This window comes from Elephas maximus, chromosome X, assembly GCF_024166365.1.
Source record: "Elephas maximus indicus isolate mEleMax1 chromosome X, mEleMax1 primary haplotype, whole genome shotgun sequence".
NCBI lineage: Eukaryota > Metazoa > Chordata > Mammalia > Proboscidea > Elephantidae > Elephas > Elephas maximus.
In genome coordinates, this window is record NC_064846.1 from 177,877,174 (window position 1) to 177,904,211 (window position 27,038).

The 27,038-nt window shown below is 43.5% G+C and overlaps 1 protein-coding gene across 1 annotated transcript; it reads right to left on the bottom strand.

Annotated features, from left to right (window-relative positions):
• Positions 1 to 718: 718 nt before the first annotated feature.
• ARSH (arylsulfatase family member H) lies at positions 719 to 26,822 on the bottom strand. The gene is made up of 10 exons (XM_049871574.1): positions 26,809 to 26,822; positions 22,729 to 22,836; positions 18,195 to 18,316; positions 17,310 to 17,435; positions 13,128 to 13,551; positions 12,052 to 12,188; positions 8,795 to 8,929; positions 5,265 to 5,427; positions 4,031 to 4,152; positions 719 to 1,747 (listed from the first exon to the last, which is right to left on the bottom strand). The coding sequence occupies exons 1-10, from the start codon at positions 26,820 to 26,822 to the stop codon at positions 1,380 to 1,382; spliced, it is 1,719 nt and encodes a 572-aa protein (XP_049727531.1). The 3' UTR covers positions 719 to 1,379.
• Positions 26,823 to 27,038: the final 216 nt, after the last annotated feature.

Genomic DNA, 27,038 nt, shown 5'->3' on the forward strand with positions numbered 1-27,038 from the left:
CAAGGGCAAGAATGGGAATGCAGGAGGGGACAGAAAAGCTGGACAAATGGAAATGGGAAACCCGAGGTTGAGAAGGGGAGAGTGCTGACACACTGCGGGGTTGGCAACTGTCTTACTTATCTAATGCTGCTATAACAGAAATATCACAAGAGGCTGGCTTTAACAAAGAGAAATTTATTTCCTCACAGTAAAGTCGACCAGAAGTCCAAATTCAGGGCATCGGCTCCAGGGGAAGTCTTTCTTTCTCTGTCGGCTGTAGAAGAAGGTCCTTGTCCTCAATCTTCCCCTGGTCAAGGAGCTTCTCAGGCACAGGGACCCTGGGTCCAAAGGATACACTCTGCTCCCGGTGCTGCTTTCTTGGTGGTATGAAGTCTCCCTATCTCTCTGCTCATTTCTCACTTCTATATCTCAAGAGATTGCCTCAAAACATAATCCAATCTTGTAGATTGAGTCCTGCCTCACTAACACAACTGCCGCCCATCCTCCCTCATTAACATCACAGAGGCAGGATTTACACCATAGAGGAAAATCACACAATACCAGGAATTATGGCCCAGCCCAACTGATAGACACACACATTTTTGTGGGGACATAATTCAATCCCTGACAGCAACCAGTGTCACAAAATGATTTGTGTATTAAATGTTTAATAAGAAACTAATTTGCTCTGTAAACTTTCACCTAAAACACAATGAAAAAAAGGAAGAAATTACTCTAGGAAAAAAAAAAAGTCAGTGAGGCCATTTCTGTCCATTGATACTCAACTTGTGTATTCCATAATTTGGAGCCTTGATGGCGTAATGGCTAATGAGCTTGGCTGCTAACCAAAACATCAGCGATTCAAATTCACCAGCCACACCTTGGAAACCCCACGGGGCAGTTCTACTCTCTCCTATAGAGTCGCTATGAGTCGGAATTGACTCAACAGCAATGGGTTTGGTTTGGTTTTGGTGCCCTATAATTAAAAAAAAAAAAAAAAGGAGCGTGCATGGGTTTAGGACATACAGGAAGGAATGTCTAACTTAACCACGTGAAATCCATAACACTGGACCTGCTACATCTATAAGGCAGCTTCTAAGAACCCCGGGTCCGCTAGAATCTTCAGAAGGTCACCTCGATCTGTCCTTGACCAATGACATGATTGTATATAAACTTGATAAAGTAAATGTTACACTCTGGGCTCACCCTGGTACAGACCAACTTTTGTTTCATTGAGCTCTGGGACATGACTCAAAGAAAGACTTGAAATTTGAGAGAGAAGAGTATGGTTTAGGCCACGTTTTGGGATCTCAAATGGAATTGAATAGCCAGCCGAGGCTTGCTCCTGTGAGCATTGTTTAAAAGTCACTTCATGGTTGGTAACAAGTAGCCCCTGCCACTCACTGAGCAATGGGTATGATGTCACCCTCCTTGTCACACCCACAGAAAGGAAACGTCCCACAGCAGGGCTGTAACCATGGTTTCCAGACGCTGTTGAACAGGGACATCTGCTGGGGTACAGGCGTTAAGGTCCTACGGTGTTCCTTGACGGCAGCCTCAATTATCCTTATCACAGAGTCGAAGTGCTCTTCGTTGTCAGGGTTAAGAGGTCGAGATTCTGAAGGGTCCCTCGAGATGTCGAAGAGCAGTGGCGGGTCGTGGTAGTTGACGTCCCCGGAACATGAGCATGTTCCGCCTCCGTAGCAGGCCCCGGCTCCCTCCGGGTGGAATTTTGGAGTCACGTAATGCACCTTCCACACGGTAGCACCTGGGGAAACATGGCTCCAGCGCAATGGTGTAATATGTAATGATAATTTAGGGACTCTTTCCATTACAAAATATTTTTCTCAAACCCTGAGACTATGGCCTCTGGGCACCCTTTTAGCTCAGTACTGAAGTAACTCCTAAGGTCCATCCTTCAGCCAAAGATTAGACAGGCCCATAAAACAAAATGAGACTAAAGGGGCACACCAGACCAGGGGCAAGGACTAGAAGGCAGGAGGGGTCAGGAAACCTGGTAATGGGGAACCCAAGGTCTAGAAGGGGAAAGTGTTGACATGCTGTGGGGTTGGCAACCAACATCATAAAACAATATGAGTATTAATTGTTTAATGAGAAGCTAGTTTGCTCTGTGAACATCTAAAGCACAATTAAAAATATATATATATATATTTTTTTTTTCCTCAAATGCTTTCCCTAACAGCTGACAATCTTCTGTACAGAGTTATACAGCAACAGGGGCGTTTCATCAAACAGAAGGACAATAAACAAGTTTACTGAAAACTTAACAGTTTTCTTTTTAGCTTATCGTGAGAACTGCTGGAGACAAGCGTTTGTACCAAAATGGCCACTAACCAAATAAATCAGTTGCCACCGAGTCCATTCTGACTCACACCAACCTCATGTAGAACTACACCCTGCAAGGTTTCAATGGCTGTGATCTTCCAGAAGTAGATTGCCAGGCCTTTCTTCTGAGACACCTCTGGGTGGATTAGAACCTCCAACCTTTGGTTAGCAGCTGAATGCTAACCCAGGGACTGAAGAATGGTTATGGCAGTCATGGAAATTCTAATTCAAAACACTACCTTGAGTTGACTTGGCATAAGCAAGGTAGGAAAATTATAAAAGCCTAAATACTACTTTCCGATCTGAAGTTGGCAATGTTCATTTGGCAAGATCAGTCATTCACTGTTCTTTACACACAGTCTGCTGGCTGGGTCTTGCAGAAAAGCTTTGTTTTCCTGCTAAAACTGGATTAAATCGCTTGGCTAGATCCTTTCCCCTCTTTGCTCTTCCCTCTCCTTCCTCCATGGAGCACAGATGTGATGGCTGGAGGAACAGCAACCATTTTGCAGCCATGCGGCGACTATCACAAGATAACAGCACCTCAGGGAAGACAGAATAGAAATAAAGAACCTAAGACTCTGATCATGTCTTTGAGCTACCGTTCCAGTTCTCTGCTTCCAGCCTCTGTAATTCTCATGATGTGAAAGAGTAAAACAGTTTGTACTTGTTCAACCGTCTGTAGGGTGTCCCTGGGTAGTACAAATGGTGAACGCATTGTGCTGCTAACCGTAATGTGGTGGCTGTGGTTGTTGGGTGCCACCGAATCAATTCCAACTCCTAGCGACCCTATAGGACTGAGTAGAACTGCTCCACAGGGTTTCCAAGGCTGGAATCTTTACAGGACCAGATCACCAAGTCTTTTCCCCCATGAAGACGATGGGTGGGTTTGAACGGCTGACCTTTCGGTTAGCAGCTGAGGGCTTAACCAGTGTGCCACCAGGGCTTCTCAGATATACACACACACGTACATAACACCACAAACATACACGCAATTCCACACAGCACACAAAACATATACACACACTCTGGTGTCACAGTGGTTAAGAGCTATGTGTGCTCACCAAAAGGCTGGCAGTTTGAATCCACCACCCACTCCTCGGAAACCCTGTGGGGCAGTTCTACTCTGTCCTATATAAGTTGGAATCGACTCGACAGCAACGGGTTTTGTACACACACCACACACTCATATGCACACACATCACACAAATACACTCACACACACATCACATACAGTTTCACACACCACAACAGACAACAGACAACATAAAACCTAAAAAAAAAAACAAAAACCTGTTGCCATGGATTCCAACTCATAGCTACCCTATAGGACAGAGTAGAACTGCTCCATTGGGTTTCCAAGGAGCGCCTGGTGGATTTGAACTGCCAACCTTCTGGTTAGCAGCCATTGCATTTAACCACTGCGCTACCAGGGCTCCACATATACATGTACACACACGACACACACGTACATACACACATTTGTATGCAGATACCACACATATACACTCACACACACAATGCCCAACACAAGCACACACACACACACCCCTCTAAAATCCTATTGTAATCACGCTGCCTAAGCCACTTTCCCACAGAGAAGACCCACGTGGCTGGGTGCTGCATGCCATGGCGTGGCTTCCCCCGGGAGCAGGAGGAGAAGGGCTGTGTCCCCCTCTGCCCATGTGTCTGCCGACCCCATACTCACAGTCCCGCTGGTGCCACCTCACTGCGTGCAGGTAGAGCCCACAGTAGTGGAAGAGGAACTCGTGGTCTGAGTGGGAGACCCTGCCTTCCAGCAGGGGCATCAGGTTCCGGGCATCAATCACCGTTAGGGAGAGTGGGTAACAAAGAACGTGGTGAGAGGAGCCTGGGCCACTTACACAGCTTGGAGCAGGAGGAGGACGAAGGGGAGGAGGAGGAAGAGGAGGAGGGAGACAGGGAGGAAGAATAAGGGGAGGAGGAGGAGGGAGAGAATAAGGAGGAGGAGGAGGAGAGAGGAGGAGAGGAGAGAAAGATGGGGAAGAGGGGAAGAAGAGGAGACAGAAGCAGGAGGACGAGAAGGAGGAGGACAAGGAGGAAGAAAAGAAAAAGGAGGAAGACAAGGAGAAGGAGGACCAGAAGGAGGAAGAAAAGGAGGAGAAGAAGAAGGAGGAGGAAGAAGAAAATGAGTAAGAGGAGGAAGAGGGAAGCACTTGAAACGAGGAATAAATTATCTTTTTAATTGACTACACATTTTCACTCAATTTATAAGAAAAAAGTCATTATGCATATTCTAAGACAACGGGAGAGGTGACAAGCTGGACATAATCATCTGATACCTTGGAAAGCAATACAAATTAATGTCATGAAATGGAAAAAGTGAGATCTTTTTGTTCGTGGAATTCAAGGAAAACTCCACGGCAGACGGTAGGTCCCGCATCCCACAGACAATGACACCCGTCAAGTGCGTGGTATATTTGTGCGTTTCAAAGCCCATAGAGAAAGTGCAGAAGAGAAGTTAGGGTGTACTCTATCATACATATATTTACACATATTTGTAATCGTCAATTCCTTTAACAAATACTTACTAAAAGGTCTGGATACCGTGAAGGATATAAGAAATAAGGAGGTATAGGTCCTACCCATGAAGAATACCAGGCACATGTATATGTAACTACATGGCACCCCCATGAGTGTCAGAGTAGAACTGTGCTCTGTAGGGTTTTCAATGGCGGATTTTTTGGAAATAGATGATCAGGCCCTTTTCCGAGACACCTCTGGGTGGACCTGAACTGCCAACTTTTTAGTTAGCAGCCGAATGTGTTAACCATTTGCACGACCCAGGGATTCCAAGTATACTAAAAAAAAAAAGTATACTACACACGTATAAAATCTTCAGGTGGAACGACATGCATGGTAAATAAATATCTGTACATTGCGAGCAGCCTTGGTCTCCATACCTGTCCTGGGGCAGTATCCCTCCGCCAATATAGGACAACGTTGGGTAAACATCCATCAGACTGGTGGGTTCATCGATCACTTTCCCAGCCTCCAGGACGGTCGGCCACCGGAATATTCCTGGGACACGGATTCCCCCTTCCCAGCCCCCCATTCCTTTACCACCTAAAGATGAAAACCAAAGCTTAATTAGACTCAACCATACCATACCCTGCCACATTGAAAATTAAACCCGGATAGCACACTTTTGTTTGCTTGCTGTATCAAAGGGGGAGGCTGAGAATCTGCTTGAAATGAAAACGAAGTGTCATGGATTGAATTATGTCCCCCCCCTCCCCCGCCAAAATGTGTCTATCAACTTGGTTAGGCTGGATTCCCAGTATTGTGTGGTTGTCCTCCATTTTGTGGTTGTAATTTTATGTTAAGAAGATTAGGGTGAGATTGTAACACCACCCTTACTCAGGTCACCTCCCTGATCCAATGCAAAGCAAGCAGAGAGTGGGGGACCTCATACCACCAGGAAAGCAGTGCCAGGAGCAGAGCGTGTCCTTTGGACCCTGGGTTCCTGCGCAGAGAAGCCCCTAGTCTGGGGGAACATTGATGAGAAGGCTGACGGAGAGAGAAAACCTTCCCCTGGAGCTGACACCCCAAATTTGGACTTCTAGCCTACTTTACTGTGAGGAAATAAGCTTCTCTTTGTTAAAGCCATCCACTTGTGGTATTTCTGTTATGCCAGCACTAAATAACTAAGATTCCTATTCTAATAAAATAATAGTAGCTCCTGATCAGAATTACATTTCCTGAAGCATGGTGATAACGTGATGAGTCTTTTATGAAATAAAAAACCTGAATTTGGGTATTCAAGTATTTATCGGTCTGAATCAGCAGTTCTCACCTGTAGATGATGCTGCCCCCTAGTGGAGACTGAGCAATGTCAGGAGACATAGTTCATCTTCACAACTAGGGGGGATGTTACTGGCATCTGGTGGGCAGAGATCAGGGGTGCTGCTCAACACCCCACAGTGCATGGGACGGCCCCTCCACAGAGAATGATCCAGCCCAGATGTCAGTAATGTTGGAGTTGAGAAAACTTGCCTTAGTGTGAGAAATCCTGTCTGCTATCATCTGTCTATCATCTATTTATCTATCTTCAATCTATCCATCTATCATCTCTTATGTCTATCATCTACCTATCTATCCATCTATCTATCTATCTATCCATCCATCCATCCACCGACCCACCCACCCACCCACCCACCCATCCATCCATCCATCCATCATCTATCTATCCATTATCTATCTATCTATCTATCTTCTATCTATCTATCTATCTATCTATCTATCTATCTATCTATCTATCTATCTATCTATCCACCTATCCATCCATCCATGCATCCATGCATCCATCCATGCATCCATGCATCCATCCATGCATCCATCCACCCACCCACCCACCCATCCATCCATCCATCCATCCATCCATCCATCCATCCATCCATCCATCCATCCATCATCTATCATCTATCTATCTACCTACCTACCTGTCTATCTATCTTTCTATCTTTTATGGATTGAATTGTGACCCCCTAAAAGTATGTGTTGTAAATCCTAACTGGTATGCACGTGGTTATAATCTCACTTAGAAACGGGTTGTCTTTGTTATGTTAATGAGGCAGGATTAGTGTAGGATTGTCTTGAATCCATCTTTTTTGATATAAAAGAGATTAAACAAGCAATTGAAAGAAGCAGAGACAGGGGATGAGAGATGCCAAGCCATGTGACAATCACCCAGGAGCAGAAGCTCAGAAGAGACAAGGACATGCCTCCAGAGCAGAGAGAGAGAAAAAGCCTTGGAGCTAGCACCCTGATTTGGACTTCTAGCATCCTAGATTATGAGAAAAAATTTTCCGTTAAAGCCACCCCTTTAAAAAAAAATTTTTTTGTGTGTGGTATTTCTGTTATGGCAGCACTGGATAACTAAGACACCATCCGTCTATCTATCTATTATCTATCTATCCATGTATCATCTATCAATCTATTTATCTATCTTCTATCCATCTATTAAACATCTATCTATTCATCTATCGTCTGCCTTCGGGAGAAAGACGTGGCAATCCGCTTCTGTAAAGATTTACAGGAGCCTTGGGAACCTTAGGGGCCCTGGTGGCAAAGTGGTAAGTGTTCAACTGCGAACCAAAAAGGTGGCCTTTTGAATTCACCAGTTGCTCCTCAGAAACCATACGGGGCACTTCTACTCTGTGCTATAGGGTCGCTATGAATCGGAATCAGCTCGACAGCAATAGGTTTTTGGGTACCATTTATCTATCCATCTATCTGTCTATCCGTCCGTCTGTCCCTCCGTCCATCCGTCCATCCTTCCTTCCTTCCATCCATCCACCCACCCACCCACCCGTCCACCCATCCATCCATCCATCCATCCACCCACCCACCCATCCATCCATCCATCCATTCATCTTTTCATTTATCTATCCATCTATCATCTACCTATCCATCTGTTCACCTACCATCTATCTATCATCTACCATCTGCCTATGTATCAGGAGCCCTGGTGGTGCAGTAAGAGTTCAGCTGCTAACCAGAAGGTTGGCAGTTCGAATCCACCAGCTGCTCCCTGGAAATCCTATTGGATAGTTCTGATTTGTCCTATAAGATTGGTATAAGTCAGAATCGACTCAACAGGTTTGGTTTTGGTTATCTATCGATGAATTATCAATCTATAAATCTACCTATCTATTTATGTATCATTTATGTATCTATTGTCTATCTATCAATTATCTATCTATCTACCTACATACCTATCTATCATAGTGGTTCTCAACCAGGGTGATTTTGCCACCCCCCGTCCCCACGGAACATTGCACAATGTCAGGAGACATGTTTGGTTGTCACACCTGGGGTGGGGGGAGCTACTGACATCTAGTAGGTGGAGACCAGGGATGCCGCTCATCACCCTACAGTGCACAGGACAGCCCCACCCCAGAGAGTGATCCAGCCCAGAATGTCCACTGTGCCGAGACTAAGAAACCCTTCTCTACATGGACTTTGAGATCCTGTGCACTTATTCTTACGAGGCTTTCATTACAGCAAACATTGAAAAGAAAAGAAAGAAAGAAACTCTTGGAAATTGACCCAGAATTCATAGCATTTTTCAACTAACATCATAAAAGTATAAACCAAAAAAAAAAAAAAATCCCTTGCCGTTGAGCCAACCCCAACTCATGACAACCCTCATGTGTTATGAGTAGAACTCTCTTCCACAGGGTTTTCTTGGCTGTAATCTGTATGAAAGCAGTTTGCCAGGCCTTTCTTCCACAGCACTGCTGGGTGAGTTCGAACTGTGAACCTTTAGGTTCATCACTGAGCGCACACCGTTTGTGCCACCCAGGGGTTCATAACTGCCATAAAAACCCCCCAAAAACAGTGCAAATGAATTAAAGCAAAATCAAGCCTGTCCGAGTAGAGACGACGTTGGTTATAAATGGAAAAGCACTAGTTCTCTGCCCCATATTACCTCTGTAGACTCCGTTCCAGCCGCCCAGCTGGACTGGCCCATCCTGACACTCCAGGCAGCCACCGTTGTCCGAGGTAAAGTACACCAGAGTATGGTTGGTCAAGCGCTCCTGGTCCAGGGCGTCCAGGATTTTCCCTGGTGAAGGTCAGAGATACAGACCCTTGTACTCCTTAATGTGGATCTCGGTTATTTTATCGTCTATTCATTATCTACTTATTACATAATATATAACATAGCAAAAACCAAACCCAGTGCCATCGAGTCGATTCCGACTCATAGCAACCCTATAGGACAGAGTAGAACTGCCCCATAGAATTTCCAAGGAGCGCCTGGCAGATTCAAGCTGCCGACCCTTTGGTTAGCAGCCGTAGCACTTAACCACTACACCACCAGGGTTTCCATATATAACATAGCTATAAATAATTTCTATTAATTATAGTTAATATACTGAATTAATTTGACAGTATATGTTAACTAATATTTGTACAAATTATTTTTTATTACATAATAATACATGGAGCCCTGGCGGCACAGCGGTTAAGAGCTACAGTGTGCTACAGCTGCTAACCGAAAGGTCGGCAGTTCGAATCTGCCAGCTGCACCTTGGAAAACTATGGGGCACTTCTACTCTGTCCTACGGGTTCGCTATGAGTTGGACTCAACTCGACAGCAAACAGGTTTCTTTTAATATAATAATATATAAAGCAAAGAGCCCTGGTAGTGCTGTGGTTAAGCACTCCCCTGCTAAATAAATGGTCAGTGATTGGAACCCACCAACCACTTCCCAGGCGAAAGACCTGGCGACCTGCTTCCGTAAAGATTATAGCTTAGGAAACCCTATGGGGCAGTTCTACCCTGTCACTTGGGGTTACTCTGAGTCAGAACGTATTTGATGACAACGGGTTTGGTCTGGGTTTGGAATATATAAAGTATTATTATACTATAAATAATTTATTATATAATATTATGTATTATATAATATTTATAACAGATGATGTTGTTAGCTGCCTTGAGTCAGCCCCAACTCATGGCAACCCCATCTACAAGAGAAGACAAAGCTGCCCAGTCCTGTGCCATCCCCATGATTTGTTGTGGATTGAACCATTGTGATCCATAGGGTTTTCACTGGCTGATTTTCAGAAGTAGATAGCCAGGCCTTTCTTCCTAGTCTGTCTTAGTCTGGAAGCTCCCCTGAAACCTGTTCACCATCACAGCAACATGCAAGCTTCCACCGACAGACTGCATATGAGGTGTGCTGGCTGGGAGTCGAACCCGGGTCTCCTGCATGGAGGACGAGAGTTCTACCACTGAGCCTCCAGGATTCCCGCCTTACAGACAATACATGTCCCTGTTGTCCACAGCAAATCAAACAACCAACACAAATTGGATACAGCAGTTAAAACAAATGTATGAGACCTAATAACAAACAGTTTCAAAAATGACAATTCTGGGAATAAATAAGCCAAGTCTTACACTCCAGGGAACAAGCATCCATCATTTTAAGAATTCTGTGTCCCCTCACGCTGTCTTGAGTCTGCATCTAAACTACAGGTTATTGTTTGTGTGTGTTAAAAAAAAAAAAAAAGAACAGACCTCTCGCCGTCGAGTCAATTCCAACTCATAGCAACCCTATAGGACAGAGTAGAACGGCCCCATACAGTTTCCAAGGAGCGGCTGGTGGGTTAAATGGCTGACCTTTTGGTTAGCAGCTGAGCTCTTAGCCACTGCACCACCAGGGCTCTGTGTGTTTAAAAAAAAAAAAAACCCGGTTGCCATTGAGTCAATTCCGACTCATAGAGATCCTATAGGACAGAGTAGAACTGCCCCACAGGGTTTTCAAGGAGCACCCAGTGGATTTGAACTGCCAACGTTTAGGCTAGCAGCCATAGCTCTTAACCGCTACACCACCAGGGTTTCCCCATGTGTGTTAAAAGTGTGTTAGGTCCCTGATAATAACTAATACTTTGCTCAACCCAGCAAGCACTGTTTTTATACTCCGGCAACCCCTCAAAAGAACAGTTTTTGGAAGAGAAAAAAAAAAAAAAAGTAAAAAATGATCGAGTCATATTCCAAACACTGTCCATTTAATTTCTGATTCCCGTGGTATTTGCCAATTAATAGGGAACATTGCCCTGAGTTCACAAAGTAAAGATTCAAGTGTTCGAATAGCACAATTATTTATTTTATTATGTGTGGAATGCCCTCCCTAGCCCTCCCCGCGAAACTGCCCCCTCTCTGATTTAAAATCCTTACTACTATTTTCGGTCTTGATCACTGCTGTGACTTTGAGACAAACAGCTTCAGTTTTGGTAAGTTAACTGAAAAACTAACAAATAATACTGACGTGCTTCCTCCTATATCCATCAGGGTACTGGGAACAGGTGATATTGTTTGCGACTTCCCTGACCTTGCCAGTGAGTGTTTCGGGAACATGGCTGTCTTTAACTTAAACATGGGGAAACCAAACCAAACCTGTTGCCATTGAGTCGACTCATAGCGACCCTACAGGACAGAGGAGAACTGCCCCAATAGGGTTTCCAAGGAGCGGCTGGTGAATTCAAAGTATTAGCAGCCAACCTCTTAACCACTGCACCACCAGGGCTCCAAACATGGGGAATTCATCTTTAAATTAAAGATTCATCTGTTGGGACTGTTATCTTGGGGGATGTATTTATTGGTATTGACGATGCTAGAACCAGTTTTTAATTCAATTCAGAGAAAACCATGCAGTAAAACCTGCAAAAACTATAACCTGTGTAAGGTGGAAACCCGTCAGAGGAGGAAAATGCAAATATTTCCCACTAATAGAGAGGATAGAAAAGTGGTAAGGCTGCACCCTGCCAAAGGTGGAAAACTTTTGAGACCCCGAAAAACAAGGCAGTCCTATAGAGTTCCAGCCCTCACGGGCTCACTGTACTCCAGAGTTCCTAGGTGGTGCAAATGGTTTACTGCTCAGCTACACACTGAATGGTTGTCCATTCGAATCCACCCAGAGATACCTCGGAAGAAAGACCTGGCCATCTACTCCCCAAAAAGTCAGCCTTTGAAAACCCTGTGGAGCACAGTTCTACGCTGACACACATGTGGGGGCTCCATGAGTCGAAATCGACTCTACGGCATCTGGTTTGTTTATCCCTTTGTTTGTTTCCCCGTGATACACGAGGGGTTGGACTATACACGAGACAATAAATATGGACTTGATTTTCTGTAAGCGGTGAATCAGATACGTAAAGCTGTGTTCCTGACCACTTACTTACCCACCATCCAATCCATCTCTTCAACGTTATCCCCGTATAATCCGTATTTGCTGTGTCCCACAAACTTCTCCTTGGTTAGGAGCGGAGTGTGGACGTGCAGAAAGGACACGAAGAGAAGAAACGGTGCGCGCTTATACCTAAGGGGTAGAAAATCAGTTGTGTTATCTACATCGATAAGGCATCAGCCCCACCTGGGTACAGTCTGCATCGTTAGTTAAAGCTGATGGACGTTCTATGCGCTGTATGGCACAATGGTTAAGTGCTCGACTATACCCAGAAGGTTGACATTCAAATCCACCCAGCCGCTCAGCAGGAGAAAGACCTGGCAATCTGCTCCCATAAAGATTACAGCCTAAGAAACGCTATGGGGTCACTGTGATTCAAAATCAACTCTATGGCAATGGGTACGTGTGTGTGCGTGTACACGTGTGTGTGTTTATGGAGCCCTGGTGCTACAATAGTTAAGCACCCAGCTGTTAACCGAATGGTCAGTGTTTTGAACCTGCCAGGTGCTCTGTAGGAGAAAGACCTGGCAATCTGCTTCCCTTAAGGTCACAGCCTAGGAAACCAATGGGGCAGTTCTACTTTGTCACTTTGGTCACTGTGAGTCAGAATCAACTCGACAGGACTCAAGAACAACAACGTAATTATCAATACCATTCATTTGAGTAGATAAATACCACAGTGAGGGTTTGGGGGAAGATGTGAAGAGGAATAAACAATCAATGAAAATTTGTATTAGCAATAAAATTTTGAATGTAGTCAGTCTTTCAGGAGCCCTTGGGTGGCACAAACATTTAAGCGTTCAGGCACTAACTGAAAGGTTGGAGGTTTGAGTCCACCCACGGTGCCTCGGAAGAAAGGCCTGGCTATCTACTCCTGAAAAAAACAGCCACGGAGCACAGTTCTACTCTGACACCTACAGGGTCACCGTGAGTTAGAATTGACTTGACAGTGAGCCTGTGTTTTTGTTTAGTGGAGAGATACAAGTTTATTAGAACTATCACGCAAAAATGCACCCACTACTATGGAATAGAATAGATTTTGTGCGCAGAAAGTCGGCCAGACACGACTACCTTTCAACGAAGGACAGTGCTTCCTTCAACATGAGAGAAGACACCTTCTCCTCCTTCATGGGCTGCTGGATGATCTCATGGTCTCTTATCAGGAGGCAGTTCCAGGGCCGGACGAATCCATAGCTCGAGTACCAGGAGATGAAGAAGAGGAAGGCAAGCAGGCTGAAGACCACAATGAGCTTCCAGGGCACCTGGAACCAGCCGGCCATCTTGGGGACCAGGAGCAGCAGGGGCACCAGGCCCAGAGTTGCCGTGGACAGCCACAGCTTGAGGCGTAAGCCGCGGTGCAGCTCCCACCTCTGCCGGGGCTGGCAGTGGCTCAGCAGGCCCAAGGGCGGCCCATAGAAGTAGTCGAAGCCGTGGTTGAGCGGGTGGTAGCAGTGGTCGTTGCGGGAGCCGCAGCTCAGGCCCTGGTGCCACTTTCCTGGGAGAGGAGGGAAGATGAAGGAACAGATAAAATGACATAAATCAACATGCCATAATTAAAATAAATTCACAAAGCATAAATAAAATAACATCAATTAACAACATAAATTAACACAAGTAAAATAACTTCAATTAAGTCAACAACATAAGTGAAATAAACTAACATAACATGAAATAACCCAGTGCTTTTTACATAATATGAAATAACATGACATAAATAAAATAAATTAACATAACATAAATTAAATTAACATAGCATAACTAAAATAAATTAACATAATATAAATAAAATAGCATGACATGAGTAAAATAAAGTAACAACAAGTAAAATAACATGACAAATAAAATAACATAAATTAACATAACAAGTGAAATAAATTAACATCATAAATTAAATTAACGTAGCATAAATAAACATAACATAAATTAAATTAACATAAATAAAATAGCATGACATGAATAAAATTAATTACATAACCATTATATAAATAAAATAAATAAATTAACATAATGTAAATAAAATAGCATGAAGAATAAAATAAATAACCATAACATAAAGTAAATTAATATAAATAAATTAACATCACATAAAGATACCATAAACAAAATAAAATAGATTAACATAACAAAAATGAAATAAATTCACATAACAAATAAAATAACATGACATAAAATAAATTAACAATACAAAATCAAATAACGTAACATAAATCAAATAAATTAACATAAATAGAATAAAATAGAAGATTTCACTGTCTCAGCATTAGTGTGAACGTGTTTCTGGAATGAGGGCTTTTTACTCGCTAACGTTAAATGTGGTGTTGACTCTCTTGCCATCATGTTAACTTCCGTTTTCTTATTATTATTGTGGTTAAAAGGAATCCTGGTGGCACAATGTTAAAGTACTCAGCTGCTAACCAAAACGTTGGCTGTTGTGCTTTCAGTGAAAGTTTACAAATCGAGTCAGTCTCTCATACAAATATTTATATACACCTTGTTATATACTCCTAATTGCTCTCCCCCTAATGAGACAGCCCGCTCCCTCCCTCCACTCTCTCTTTTCGTGTCCATTTCACCAGCTTCTAACCCCCTCCACCCTCTCATCTCCCCTCCAGGCAGGAGATGCCAACATGTCTCAAGTGTGCACCTGATCCAGGAAGCTCACTCCTCACCAGCACCCCCTGCAACCCATTGTCCAGTCCAATCCCTGTCTGAAGAGTCGGCTTTGGGAATGGTTCCTGTCCTGTCTGGGAGCCATGACCTCCGGGGTCTTTCTAGTCTCAGTCAGACCATTAAGTCTGATCTTTTTACAAGAATTTGGGGCTTGCATCCCATTGCTCTCCTGCTCCCTCAGGGGCTCTCTGTTGTGTCCCCTGTCAGGGCTGTCATTGGTTGTAGCCAGGCACTATCTAGTTCTTCTGGTCTCAGGCTGATGTAGTCTCTGGTTTATGTGGCCCTTTATGTCTCTTGGGCTCGTAATTGCCTTGTGTCCTCGGTGTTCTTCATTCTCCTTTGCTAAAGGTGGGTTGAGACCAATTGATGCATCTTAGATGCCACTCTCCAAAGTGGGATGCAGAATGTTTTCTCAATGTTGTTGTTGTTGTTAGGTGCAGTGGAGTCGGTTCCGACTCACAACAACCCCGTGCACAACAAAATGAGACACTGCCTGGTCCTGCGCCATCTTTACAATCGTTGTTATGCTTGAGCTCATTGTTGCAGCCACTGTGTCAATCCACCTCATTGAGGGTCTTCCTCTTTTCCGCTGACCCTGTACTCTGCCAAGTATAATGTCCTTCTCCAGGGACTGATCCCTCCTGACAACATGTCCAAAGTATGTAAGACGCAGTCTCGCCATCCTTTCCTCTAAGGAGCATTCTGGCCACGCTTCTTCTGAGACAGATTTGTTCGTTCTCTTGGCAGTCTATGGTATATTCAATATTCTTTGCCAACACCACAATTCAAAGGCATCAACTCTTCTTCGGTCTTCCTCATTCATTGTCCAGCTTTCACATGCATACGATGCGATTGAAAATACCATGGCTTGAGTCAGGTGCACCTTAGTCTTCAGGTGACATCTTTGCTCTTCAACACTTTGAAGAGGTCCTTTGCAGCAGATTTACCCAATGCAATGCATCTTTTCATTTCTTGACTGCTGCTTCCATGGCTGTTGATTGTGGATCCAAGTGAAATGAAATCCTTGACAACTTCAATCTTTTCTTCGTTCATCACGATGTTGCTCATTGGTCCAGTTGTGGGATTTTTGTTTTCTTTATGTTGAGGTGCAATCCATACTAAAGGCTGTGGTCTTTGATCTTCATTAGTAAGTCCTTCAAGTCCTCTTCACTTTCAGCAAGCAAGGTTGTGTCATCTGCATAACACAGGTTGTTAATGAGTCTTCCTCCAATCCTGATGCCCCGTTCTTCTTCATATAGTCCAGCTTCTCGTATTATTTGTTCAGCATACAGATTAAATAGGTATGGCCAAAGAATACAACCCTGTCGCACACCTTTCCTGACTTTAAACCAATCAGTATCCCTTTGTTCTGTCTGAACAACTGCCTCTTGATCTATGTTCAGGTTCCTCATGAGCACCATTAAGTGTTCTGAATTCCTATTCTTCGCAGTGTTATCCATAGCTTGTTATGATCCACACAGTTGAATGTCTTTGCATAGTCAATGAAACACAGGTAAACATCCTTCTGGTATTCTCTGCTTTCTGAATAGATTTTCTTATTAGGCTGTAAGTTTTAAGGGAGCAGATCACCAGGTCTTTCTACCTTGAAGCCACTAGGTGTATTTGAACTGCTGACCTTTCAGTTAGCAACCAAGCACTTAACCACTAAGCCACCAGGGCTCCTTTTCCAAGCTCTGGGCAACCACTAATCTTTCTGGCTCCATGGATTTCCATATTCTATGTATTTCATATAAATGGGATCATACAATATTTGTCCTTCTGTGTCTGACTTATTTCACTCAGCATAATTTTTCAAGGTTCATCCACTATGTAGCAGGTGTCAGAACTTCATTCCTCTTTATGGCCAAATAAAGTTTCATTACATGGATGGCGGAAACCCTAGTGGCACAGTGGTTAAGAGTGCTCACCAAAAGGTCGGCAGTTGGAATCCATCAGCCGTTTCCTGGAAACCCTATGGGGCAGTTCTCTTCTGTCCTAGAGGGTAGCTATGAGTTGGAATCAACTTGAAGGCAAAGGGTTTGGTTTTTTGGGTTTGCATGGATGGCCTACATTTTGTGTTAAATTCCTTCCCTGTGTGCCTGATCTCAAAGATAAGTCAACTGGTACAAAATCAGCCAGTATTCCTAGAAGTTTTGAGTCACAAGAGAAGGGACACTGAATTACTATATTGCAGATAAAGTCAGTCCCCCAGGTTACAAACCGCCTACTTACATACAATCCATAGTTACGAACCAACCCCGTAAAGCCTATTAAAAATTCAAGGTACGTACAAGCGTCCATAATAACAAACGGGCACTACTTTGCAACTCACACCAAAACAGTAGTAGTAGTGCTGTCTTATTTTGTGAAAAATGTTTTAATGTATCTGCAACCGTTTCTTAATGTTCCTTATGCAGGTACACTCTATACCACATACTGAGACAAACATTTGAGTAACTGGTATTAGATACCAGACGTCCCTAACTGTTCTGACTTAAGTACTGATTTGACTTAAAGACAGATTTAGGAATGGAATTCGTTCGTAATCCTGTGGCTGCCTGTATGGAGTTCCGAGTGCCATACCGATCAGTCCAGTGCGGTAGCCCCGATGCTGCAGCAGCCTGGCGGACGTCGTTTCGTTGGTAGGCAGACCACCCGAGCCAGCGAGCCAGGCGAGGGCACGGTTCAGATTAAAGGGAGAGGCCGTTCCTAAATTCACAGAAGGCAACAGATTAATACCATAGTGTACTTTTAAACGAAATCGTTTGTGTCAAATAAGTATATATATATATATATATATATATATACATGCTGTTGCAAGGTTTTTTGATTTAAATCCTTATGGATGCAGGTTGCCAGGTCTTTCTTCTGGTGCCCCTGGGTGGACTCTAATGCCAACCTTTAGGTTACCAAAACCACAAAAAACCAAACCTGTTGCCATCAATCCCAACTCATAGCGACTCTATAGGACAGAGTAGAACTGCCCCATAGGGTTTCCAAGGAGCACCTGGTGGATTCAAACTGCTGACCTTTCGGTTAGCAGCCATAGCTGTTAACCACTATGCCACCAGGGCTTCCTCTATGCACGCAGGTGAGTGGCTATGATGACGCCTGGAGAGAGGCACACATGTTTAAGTTCTTCAGACGCATAGCAGCACCTCCATTTGGACTTGGATTTATAAAACCTGTGAAAGCTGGAAACTGCGTAAGGCAGAAACCTGCAGAGAAGGAACACTCGACTATTTTCCACTAAATAGAGAACGAAAGAAATATGGTAAGACTGCACCCTGTCAAAGGCAGAAAACTTGGGAGACCCACAAAAACAAGGCAGTCCCATCGAGTTTTGGCTCTCACAGGTGTCACTGTATCTTGAACAACATTTTCAGAGTTGTTATGAAGAGTTGCAAGAAACAATCACAGGAAAACATTTTTATCAGACAGGAATGTGGCCGTGTCACCCCGCCCCACCTGATCGGATGGGGTACCGGCCCGTCAGGAAGGCAGCTCTGCTCGGACTGCACACAGACCCGGCCGCCAGGTGCTGGGTGAGCCTGACTCCTTCGCTTGCTAGGCGGTCAATATTAGGTGTGCTGCAGAAAGGACACTGATCAGGGGAGGTTTTAATTCCCCACAAAATGAACCAGATTCAAAGACCCTCCATCTTGGGCCAAAGTGACCTTGGGTCTCAAAGATCTAAAACACATTCTTTTCAAATGTCAATCTTTCTACCTAACCCCCCCAAAACCCAGCCCCATGGGCTTTGTCAATTCCGACTCATAGCGACCCTATAAGACAGAGTAGAACTGCCCCAATAGGGTTTCCAAGGAGTGGCTGATGGATTCAAACTGCCGACCTTCTGGTTAGCAGCTGTAGCTCTTAACCACTGCGCCACCAGGCCTCCAAAGAGTAAGCATCCTTGGATGGGCTATTACAGACTAATTCAGGCCACCAATGATAAAACCAAAAAAACCCAACCCCCTGCCATCGAGTCGATTCTGACTCATAGCGACCCCATAGTGTTTCCAAGACTGAAAATCTCTGTAGAAGTAGACTGCCACATCTTTCTCCCGCAGAGCTGTTAGAGGTTTCGAACCACCAACCTCTCTGTTAGTAGTCGGTCACTTTAACCATGGTGCCACCAGGGCTCCTTACCAATGATAAAATATTGCTAAACTAAAATAATACCAAAACTAGTTGCCCTCAGGTTGATTCCAACTCATGATGATCCCCATGTGTGTCAGAGTAGAACTGTGCTCCATAGGGTTTCCGATGGCAGGTTTTTTGGTAGTAGATTGCCAGGCCTTTCTTCTGAGGCACCTCTAGGTGGTTTCAAACCTCCAACCTTTAAGTTAGTAAAAACCAACACCCAGTGCCGTCGAGTCGATTCTGACTCATAGTGATCCTATAGGACAGAGTAGTGGAGCGAAAACTATTTGTTCCACCCAGGAGCCTTCGTGATCTGCTGTTTAAATTCAAACTAAGTCTTATGGATTGAATTATGTCCCCTTCAAAAATATGTGTTGGTGCCCGGCCACAATCGATGACTGCCCTGACAGGGAGCACAATAGAGAACCCCTGAGGGAGCAGGAGAGCAGTGGGATGCAGACCCCAAATTTTCATAAAAAGACCAGACTTAATGGTCTGATTGAGACTAGAGGAATCCCGGTGGTCACGGTCCCCAAACCTTCTGTCGGTACAGGACAGGAACCATTCCCGAAGACAACTCATCAGACATGCAAGGGACTGGACAGTGGGTGGGAGAGAGATGGTGATGAAGAGTGAGCTGATTATATCAGGTGGACACTTGAGACTGTGTTGGCATCTACTGTCTGGAGGGGGGATGGGAGGATAGAGAGAGTTGGAAGCTGGCAAAATTGTCACGAAAGGAGAGACTGGAAGGGCTGACTCATTAGGGGGAGAGCAAGTGGGAGTAAGGAGTAAGATGTATGTAAACTTATATGTGACAGAGTGACTGGATTTGTAAACATTCACTTGAAGCTCAATAAAAGCTAATAAAAATATATATATATATGTGTTGGGATTCTAAACTCTACACTCATGAATGTCATCCTGTTTGGGAATAGGGTTTTCTTTGTTATGTTATGTTATGCCATATCAGTGCAGGGTGTGTCCTGAACCTAATAGCCTCTGAGTTATAAGTAGATTAGACACACAGAAGAAAACACCAACCAGGGGAAGATAAACACCACAGGAAGATCCATGAGGAACCAAGGAACACCAGGGTCACAGAAGCTGAAGGAGACAAGGACCTTCCCCCGGAGCCAACAGAGAGAGAGCCTTCCCCTAGAGCCGCTACCCTGAATTCAGACTTCTAGCCTCCTGAACTGTGAGAAAATTAACTTCCATTCTTTAAAGCCACCCACTTTCGGCACAGGCAATCCCTGCGTTACAAACAGCTGACTTACAACAGGGACAACTTCTACTTCCCTTCAACGGTCTGTAAATTTGCCCTTGCTTTGAAAGGATAGCAACAGATTCTTCATCACAACCACCTTCAGTTGCTACACCCGCAGCTTTGAGGTCAACAGAAGAAGCTTCCAGCCTTTTCTTGCATTAACAACAACAAAAACAAACCCGTTGCTGTCGAATTGATTCTGACTCAATAGGACAGAGTAGAACTGCCCCATAGGGTTTCCAAGGAACACCTGGTGGATTCAAACTGCCGACCTTTTGGTTAGCAGCCAAACTCTTAACCACTATGCCACCAGGGTTCCCATCTGGCACTAAAGTAAGGCTAAATAAGAACCTTATGCATCTGTTGTGACTTAACCTACACATTTGACCTAAAGACACACTCAGGAATGGACCTCGTTCATAGCCTGGGGACTGCCTGTATCTCTGTTACAGCAGCAGTCGCAAACTAATACACTAAGAAACACACATACTGTCACACGAGCAGGACTTGTTTCGTGATGGGGGTTAACAGGGTAGGTAGGAGGGTAAAAAGGGGATCCTGCTACCAGAGGCTTTAGAAAGCATTTAAGGAAAACATTTAGAAACTCTAGACTTATGTGGTCCATCCATACATGGAATATCAATCAACCATAAAGAGAAATGAAGTCCTGATACATACAATGACATGAATGACCCTTGAAAACATACATACTAAGTGAAAGAGACTAGATGGAAAAGATCACACACTGTATGAGCCCATTTGTTAAGGACTGAATTGTGTCCTTCAAAAATATGGGTTGTAAAGCCTAACTCCTATACCTGTGGTTATAATCCCATTTGGGAACGGGTTGTCTTTGTTATGATAATGAGACGGTATTAGTGTACCGTGTGTCTTAGGTCAATCTCTTTTGAGGTCCTGTATAAAAGAGAATGAAGCATGCAAGTAGAGATGGAGGGAGAAAGATACCACACGAAGATCACCAAGGAGCCAAAGAACAGAAGCTGAAGAGACAAGGACCTTCCCCCAGGGCCGACAAAGAGGCTTCTCCTACAGCCAGCCCCTGAATTCAGACTTCTAGCCCCCTAAATTGTGAAAAAATAAATTTCTGTTTGTTAAAACCGCCCACTTGCAGTATTTGTGCAATAGCAGTATTCGATAACTAAGATACCATTTATATAAAATATGTAGAATTAACACATCCACAGAGACAGAAAGTAGCCTAGTGGTTGCCTAGTGATTGAGAAGTGACTGCTAATGGGTATGAGGTCTCTTTTTGAGGTGAGGAAATTGTTCTGGAACCAGATAGAGGTGATGGTTGCAAACATGTGAATGTACTCCATGTCACTGAATTGTATGCTTTAAAATGGTGAGTTTTATGTCATGTGAATTTCCCCTGAATAAAAACAAACAAACAACTCTGGGCTCAGGAGGACCTGGATTCTAACTAAGTACTGTTCTGATATTTTCCAGGTTTCCTAGGGTGACCTCTGCTGCTCTCGTTGATAATTGTGGTGGTTAACGTCATGTGTCACCTTGACAAGGCTGTGATCCTCAGTGGCTTGGCAGACACTGGACTGGGTGCTCTTCTGTAATATACTGTCATGTAATATAAAGTAGTGTAGTATAATGTAATCACCTTCCATAATGCAATGTAATATAATCACTTTCCATAATGTAATCACTTTCCAAAATGCCATGTAATATAATCACTTTTGGTAATGTAATGTAATCATTTTCCATAATGTAATGTGATCACTTTCCATAAAAAAACCCGCTGTTGTCGAGTCTAATTGCAACTCATAGCGACCCTATAGGACAGAGTAGAACTGTCCCATAGAGTTTCCAAGCAGTGCCTGGTGAATTCAAACTGCTAGCCTCTTGGTTAGCGGCCGTAGCACTTTCCATAATGCAATATAATATAATCACCTTCGCTAATGCAATGTAATCACATTCCATAATGCAATGTAATATAATCATCTTCCATAATGTAATCACTTTCCATAATGTGATATGATGTAATCACTTTCCATAATGCAATGTAATGTAATCACTTTTCATGATGTGATTTGATGTGAGCAGCCAATCAGTGGAAAGGGGAGTTTTATTGGGGGTGTGGTCTTCCTCCAGTATATAAATGGATGTTCTGGCAACTCTCTCTCTCTCTTTATTCCCCCTGTGCTCTTCTCATTGCCTGACATCCAGTTCCGGGGATATAAACCTGTAGAAGTCTCCAGCCTGCTGCCTGACCTACAGATTTTGGATTCACCACCTCCCACAATCTTCTGAGGCAGCAGAGGTCTCCAGCCTGCTGCCGCACCAACAAATTTGAGATTTGCCAGCCCTCACAATTGTCTGAGCCATTTTCTCGCAATTCTATGAGCCATTCCCCTGAAGTGAATTTCTCTCTACATATCCATATACACTTTATTGGTTTTGCTCCCCTAGAGAACTCAGACTACAACTGTAACTTTATGAAAGTTATAGTGGTTCCTCTCTCCAAACCCTTCTTTATGATGGCAAAGATAAGGATGTCTTGACATGGGGCGCCGTCATATACATGCAGGGTGGTGGATAGCCCATCTTTACCTCACTGTGTGATTACCGTAGCAGCACAAATCTCCCACCCCAAGGTCATCTGCCATTAGCAGCACAATATTGGGTCTGGAGTTCCTCGTTACTACGGCTCCATTTGCGCTCCCAAACAAATACCACAGCCATACTGTCAACTAGCAGTTCCTGAAAGTATTTGGGGCAAAACAAACAATAAAAAAAAACATTCAATTAATGCTTGCATTCTAGACCACTTAAAACGTGAAAAGATAGTGGTGTTGTTGTTACTTGCTGTGGGATTGATCCCAACTCATGGTGACTCCATGTGTGCAGAGTAGAACTGCTCCATAGGATTTTCAAGGGTGTGACCTTTCAGAAGCAGATTGCCAGGCCTTACTTCCGAGGCACCTCTTGGGGAGGATTTGAAATGCCAACCTTTCAGCTAGTAGTTGGGCCACCCAGAGGCTCCATAAAGATAATGATATCCCTTATCAATTATCGCTATAGAACATATCTGGGTTGGCTTACTCAAAAACTGGCATTTTTTTAAATAAAATTAATTTTATTTTAACGTGGTATCATATTTCGCAAATGAATTGTGGGTCGAATACTCTTCCCCAAAATTCACATTCACCTGGAACATGAGACTATGACATTGTTAGAAATAGGTTCTCTACAAATCTGATTTGTTAAGGATTTCAGGTTAAGTCATCCTCAGTATAGGATGGGCCCTAAATCCAAAGACCGATGTCCTTGTAAGTGAAAGGAGAGAAAAATCTGATGTTGAGACACAAAGACGGCCGTGTGAACACGAGGCTGAGACTGGATTGATTCTGCCACAAACCAAGGAACAAGAAGGTAAGAGGCACAGAAGAGAGAATGAAATAGTCCATCCTACATTTAATAGGGGAAACCCTGGTGGTGTAGTAGATAAGTGCTACGGCTGCTAACCCAAAAGTCGGCAGTTAGAATTCACTAGGCGCTCCTTGGAAACCCTGTGGGGCAGTTCTTCTCTGTCCTATAGGGTCGCTATGAGTCAGAATTGACTCGACAGCAATGTTGGTTTTTTTTTTTTTTTTTTTAACATTTAATAGGATTTAAATCCAAACCAAAAACCAAACCCACTGTTGCCAATTTGATTCCAACTCATAGCGACCCTGTAGGACAGGGTAGAACTGCCCCATAGGGTTTCCAAGGCTGGAATCGTTAGAGAAGCAGGCTGTCATATCTTTCTCCCATAGAATGGCTGGTGGATTGAAACTGCTGACCTTTTGGTTAGCAGCCAAGTGCTTTAACCACGGTGCTACCAGGTCTCATAATAGGATTGTTTTTAATAGGATTTAAGGATGGATATATTAGAATGAGCCCTGGTGGCAAAGCGATTAAGCCTCTGGCTGCTAACCAAAAAGGGTCAGCAGTTGGAATCCACCAACTGCTTCTGGGAAACCCTATGGGGAAGTTCTAGTTTGTCCTGTAGGGTTGCTCTGAGTCGGACTCAACAGCAATACGCATGTGAAAGCTGGACAAGGAATAAGAAAGATGGAAGAAAAATTGCTTCCTTTGAATTATGGTGTTGGCAAAGAATATTGAATATGCCAGAGACTGCCAAAAGAATGAACAAGTCTGTCTTGGAAGAAGTACCGCCAGAATGCTCCTTAGAAGCAAGAGCGGCAAGACTTCGTCTCACATACTTGGGACGTGTTACCAGAAAGGACCAGTCCCTAGAGAAGGACATCAAGCTTGGTAAAGTAGAGGGTCAGTGAAAAAGAGGAAGACCCTCAACGAGATGGACTGACACAGTGGCTGCAAAAATGGGCTCAAGCATAACAATGATTGGGAGGATGGCCCAGTACCGGGCAATGCTTCATTCTGTTGAACATGGGGTCACTATGAGTCAGAACCGACTCCACGGCACCTCACAACAACATTAGAATGGCTAAGGAGAGGATATATTCAAAGTTTTACTGACTAAAAATTTCCCAGAATTGAAGACAGACATGAGTTTTCAGACTGAAATAGCACGGTGAGACTCAGGTAGGAAAAAAGCTTTCCCATTTGGTTCTAGCTCTTTAACATGCAACCCAGCGGAGACAGAAACGCTAGTTTAAAAGTAGCCTCAGGTTTCCTAAAGCAGAAAGACAACCGGCAAGAAGCTTCTCAATGATCCCAATAGATGCCTGAAAACCCATTGCCGTCAAGTCGATTCTGACTCATAGCAACCCTATAGGACAGAGTAGAACTGCCCCATAGGGTTTCCAAGGAGGAGCCAGTGGGTTTGAACTGCCAACCTTTTGGTTAGCAGCCTAGCTGTTAGCCACTGTGCCACCATGGCTCCGTATATATAAACACACATATAAAAGTCACCATCAGCTGAGAATTGCATAGTGTGCTAATGTATCATTCAAAAATGAGATGAGATTGTGGGCATTTGGGGATATATATATACATATATATACACCAAAAGACACTTGATGAAACAACTACTGAAGAATTTTTTTCAGTAAATCACAAATTTATCCCACAAGGCAAAAGTGGACATAAGAAGATACATTAAGAAAAAAAAAGAAGAAAGTAATTGCCCGGAGGATGGGAGGGAGAGGTTTGGAGTTAAAACGTGCTATTATTTTTTATTTCTTCAAGAGGAGGGTACAGATGCTGATCAACCATCATGTTTTGATAAGTTAAAATCATGTTTAAAATAATTAAGGGCAAACACACAATTAAAAATATTGAAAAATGGCTGATAGCTTCTAAGCCATTTGAAGAAGAGGCAAAAAAGAAATTTAAAAAAAAAAAAAAAACCTCAATAAAGACCCTGAAAAACTGGAAAGCCTTGTTCAAAGGGGAAAAATAGTAAGACGAGTAGAAATAAGTTCAACTATGTCAATATTTGATAGGAGTCCCGGTGGCACAGTGGATAGACTCTTGGCTGCTAACCAAAAGGTCAGCAGTTGGAACACACCAGCTGCCCCTAAGGAGAAAGATGTGGCTGTCTGCTTCTGTAAAGATGACAGCCTTGGAGACGCTACGGGACAGTGCTACCGTGTCCTATAGGGTCTCTATGAGTCAGAATCGACTCGATGGCCATGGGTATGTCAATATTTACAATAAACGTAGGTGCACTTATTCCATTGTTAAAAGAAACAGGATCTCAGATTAAAATTTTCAAATCCACCTTATGCTTTTTCTAAAGAGCACACCTGAAATGTAATGACAGAGAAAGTCTGAAAAAAGACGTAGAAGGCTACATGGTACAGGTAATAACCAAAACAAAGCTGTGGCAGCAATAGGAGCACCAGCCAAAGCAAAATGAAAATCTTTGAAATAGATAGGTAGGGCTGGGACTGAATGAATAACAACACCCCAATCCATAGGGACAATACGAAAATTATGGAATGGTGTGAACTTATGCCAGAATGCTCCTGAGAAGCAAGGATGGCAAGACTTCGTCCCACAGACTTTGGACGTGTTCTCAGGAGGGACCAGTCAGTACAGAAGGACATCATGCTTGGTAAAGTAGAGGGTCAGCAAAAAAGAGGAAGACCCTCAACAAGATAGATTGACACAGTGGCTGCAACAATGGGCTCAAGCATAACAACAATTGTGAGGATGACACAGAACTGGACAGTGTTTTGTTCTGTTGTCCATAGGGTTGTTATGAGTCAGAACCAACTCAATGGCACCTAACAACAACAACATGAATGTAATGATACTTCCAAAGCAAATAAAACATAAATTGAATAACCTATAAGGAAAGATTGATAATCCAGTCATCGTGGAAGTTTTTTTGTTTTTTTTAACATTTATCTCTTGGGTAGCTCAAGCAGACCCAAAATTAGCTGAGATGGAGAAGGCTTTGACAAGAACCCTTCTGTCAACCTACAGATAATTGTGAAGGTTTCTGAATTTGCCTACTTACCAGTCATGGCATGGATGTTCCATGGCTCCTTATAATTTTCCTGAGGAAGAGAAGAATAAATTCAGCTACAAAGCAAATATTCTCCTCAATGCTAGACAGTCAATGGTTCAAAGTGCTAACTAGCACGTGTGTGGTAACCCACTAAATGCTTTATACCTAATTGCAAAGGGAGGATGGCAAAACTTCATCTCGCTTACGTTGGATACGCCATCACGTTTGGTAGAGGGTCAACAAAAATGAGAGAAAAACCTCAGTGAGATGGATTAACACAGGAGCTGCAAGATGGGTTCAAATTTATCAACCATCATGAAGGTGTCACAGGACCAGGCAACGTTTCCTTCTGTAATACATAAGGTTGCCACGAGTCGGAACCAATTCGAAAGCAACAACAATAGTTGCAAACACGTGATGTTTGTCCAGAGAGAAA

Coding starts and splice junctions, on each gene's coding strand:
- ARSH (XM_049871574.1), bottom strand. Junction 12,189..13,127: donor GCACTGTCCTTCGTTGAAAG/GTAGTCGTGTCT, acceptor TCTACCCCTTAG/GTATAAGCGCGCACCGTTTC. Junction 5,428..8,794: donor CTGGAACGGAGTCTACAGAG/GTAATATGGGGC, acceptor TTTCATCTTTAG/GTGGTAAAGGAATGGGGGGC.